The sequence below is a fragment of the Mesitornis unicolor genome, unplaced genomic scaffold (assembly GCF_000695765.1).
Source record: "Mesitornis unicolor isolate BGI_N332 unplaced genomic scaffold, ASM69576v1 scaffold36383, whole genome shotgun sequence".
NCBI lineage: Eukaryota > Metazoa > Chordata > Aves > Mesitornithiformes > Mesitornithidae > Mesitornis > Mesitornis unicolor.
In genome coordinates, this window is record NW_010173247.1 from 1 (window position 1) to 3,286 (window position 3,286).

Consider the following 3,286-nt stretch of genomic DNA (forward strand, 5'->3'; position numbering starts at 1 on the left):
CTCCCCCCCGTGACGTCACACGCAGAACCCCCTGACGTCACTAGGTGCAAAAGGATCACATCCAGGCGCAGCCGTCCTCCCTGGGACGCCCTCTCCAGGGTTAAAAACGATCTCCCGCGTTTCACCGACATGAGCCCAAGCGAGCGATGACTTCGCTTTTTTCCTCCCCTAAGTGTGAACCAGTTCACAGACGGGAAGAGGCTGCTTTAGTGGAGAAAACAGCAAATAACGGGAGGCACAACTCAACAGCACACCGCTCCCCATTGTCACTTCCTCACCTGAGGAAGAAGAGGGGCTGTGAGGCGGCTGCGCGCTCACGCAGCTGGTCCTTGCACGCAGCGGGGCTGCAGCTTTGAGTGGTACCCGACCACGCACGGCTGACAGGAAGCGGGTCTCTTCCCCAAGTCAGGGGCTCTCCATGCCCAGAGACGCCCACGCTTCACAGCCACATCCTCTACCTTCCAACCCCTCACAACAGTGTGCAGTAAGAGGTGAGACAGGGAGTGGGTCACCACCAACCCCCACTATATTTGGAGTCTGCTTTCCAAAATTACATTCCCCACTCGTGATTTCTGAATTTTCAGGATAAAACCCACCATTTGCTATCACTGAATAAAAACAAAAAAGGTTTCAACACCTGTGAAGTCTCTTGTTGCCCTACAGACAGTACAAAGAACTGGATGTAACAGCGTGCCCCGCTGTGGCTCTGCAGCCTGCACACAGGCGTCCACAGGGAGACCCATCAATACATTTTTGGCTGTGAGAAATACTAAAAGGCCCTCTGCTCCTCGAACTATTTACTCATGACTGTTTATTATCTCAAAAAGTTCCAGAACTTTGGGAAATCTACATCACAGGGTCTGAAAACAGAAATAAAAGTCTTACACAAAAGTACGTATTTTTTTGGCAGGTTTAAGAAATTTGGCTTATTCCTTCCAAACAGGGACTTGACTCATGGCAGACAGAAGCCTCAGAAACAAACTGTGCAACTCCCCAGGCTCATGCTGGGTTTTAACCATTTGGTGAAAGCTGTCAAAAGTCAATTTCTCTAGACACCAAACAGGGACTCGGGAATTAAAAGGCAAAGGTGTCTTCTATTTTGTTGTAGCTAACCTTTCAGAGTAAGACGGTAGATGGCCTCCACTCGCTGCAAATCCAAAGCACCGAGGTTTTCTCTGAAGAACAAGCTTTGCATTCAGTTACAACCACCCTTGTCCCAGCACAGTTGAAATGAACAGACTGATACTGTTTGTACAGAGTAATTGTTTGGAACAGATTGTCTCATTCCTCTGACATAATTTCAATAATGTGTCAATAAATTTAAACAGATGGGATACTACGATAACTTTTTTTTTCTAAAAAAAGGTCCCTAACATTCAAACTTAACCAAAAGAGGCATCTTTAGAGATACAGAGCTGAATACAGTTCCAGAAATCCCAAGAAAGTGGAGCATTCAAGGGCACAGTTTGCCCATAAAACAAATCCTTTTCTTCCTCATCACTCTACTTTTGCATCAGCTTCTTAGAGTAGTTCTTGGCGAACTGCTTTCGTACTTCTTCATGCTTCTTTCCAAGTTTCAGTGTGTTGATCAGGTTTAAGGTTTTTCTCAGTTCATGCACAGGCTTGTTTACAAAGCCACAATATTTTCTTTTCGGGACAAATTCCAGAGCCTTTTTCCAGTCACCAGTATCTTTCAAGGTTAATAAAATATGCATCATTTGATCCAGCGTGAGATTTTTAGCACCACTATTCCAAAGTAAGTACTTCTCCAACGGGAGGGCCGCAGTCTCCAGCCCCAGTCGCTTTGCCCGTGCTAAAGAGACTCCTGTTTTTATGCTCTTGTCAACCATCGACCCGATGATATAGATTTTATCATGATCAAATGTTTTCATGACTTTGGGAGAATCAGCGGTCAGATAGACAAGCTTGTCCTTTGGAAAAATTTCTGTGTAGCACTGGTCTGTCGCAGTGATAAGTAATTTGCCCCATGCCTCTCTATAATGCTTGATAAATTCCTTACAGTAGAGGCTGTCGTCTTGCAAATTACAGAAGTGGAGGTGGAACGGATCCACAGATCTTCGATTGCAGCCTTCACTTAATACAAGCTGTCTCACCGTGTTTGCAACTTCTCGGATGGACATATCTTCTTCGTAAGACATGTCAAATACCAGAGGCTGGCCGAAGATCATAGACTGAGCAGCCCTCCAGCTGTATGCCCTATCCATACATTTGGACCACAAACACACGAATGAATTACTTTTGGTCTCATCAGTTTCTGAAGCTCGCTCTTGCTGTGTTTCCAGCCTCCTTTCCCTTTTCTCATTCATCTTTCTTTTGTCGTTTTTCTTGCTAAGTTCTTTGATATGTAAAAATCTTAAATACTTCTTTTTGGCTGACTTGGAAGGACACTCTATGAAGGTTTTTAGCTGTTCTTCACTGATATTTTCTGGAACCGATCTGCCAGCTATTCTCCACATCTCCACCATCTCACGTGCAGCAGCCAAAGTGGAAAGCTCCTTACGCTCAGGGACCGTCTCACTGACTTCTTGCAATCCTGACTTCATTACCTTCTTCCATGCATCTAAATCTAGTTTTTCTGAGGGACTGCATGAATTGTCCTGCTTCAGGCAAAGCGATAAACTCAGAGTTCTACTGAGTGGTAACAAATCCTTTTTCATTCCATGTTGTGCAGCAAATGGAAGGACAGAACTTCTTACAATTTTTTTCAGAAGCATATTGGCAGACTGCATACTTCGACACGTTCTGTGTTCAAACAGCTATCTGCAAAACACCAATAAGAGAGGAAAAAACTTGTCAGAAATCACAAAGAAAATGCACACAGATTTCAATCCTTGGTAACACTGACAGACAATAACTTACTTCTTGGAGGACACCAGAAATTCCTACTTCCACTATTACTTTTCTACTGCTTTTCAAATAAAACCAGCGTACGTGGTGCTGCTGTGAAGAGACATGGTTAGCTCTGCTCCTTAAAAAAGCTATACTTACTGCCATTCAAAATGTGGTCAAACAACCTTTAAGTCTTGTCCGAGATCTCTCTAAATTATCTCTATCATATAACAAATAAGAACCTTCGCAACCAATGCAAGCAAAATGCTGCATGAAGACCAAAAATATTTTTATGTATGTCCAGAGGTGCCTATATAATTTACCTTTACTGTGAAAATAGGCAAGATGCTTCATCTTCTAACATTTTCTGCAACAACTCAGTATCACAAAAGAACACATTTTTGCTTTTACCATTATATTTTGGGAAAGCTCTATT

General features: G+C 43.4%; 1 protein-coding gene across 1 annotated transcript; it reads right to left on the reverse strand.

Annotated features, from left to right (window-relative positions):
- Positions 1–1,502: 1,502 nt before the first annotated feature.
- Positions 1,503–2,750, reverse strand: TRMT10C (tRNA methyltransferase 10 homolog C (S. cerevisiae)). The gene has a single exon (XM_010180672.1). The coding sequence runs from the start codon at positions 2,748–2,750 to the stop codon at positions 1,503–1,505; it is 1,248 nt and encodes a 415-aa protein (XP_010178974.1).
- Positions 2,751–3,286: the final 536 nt, after the last annotated feature.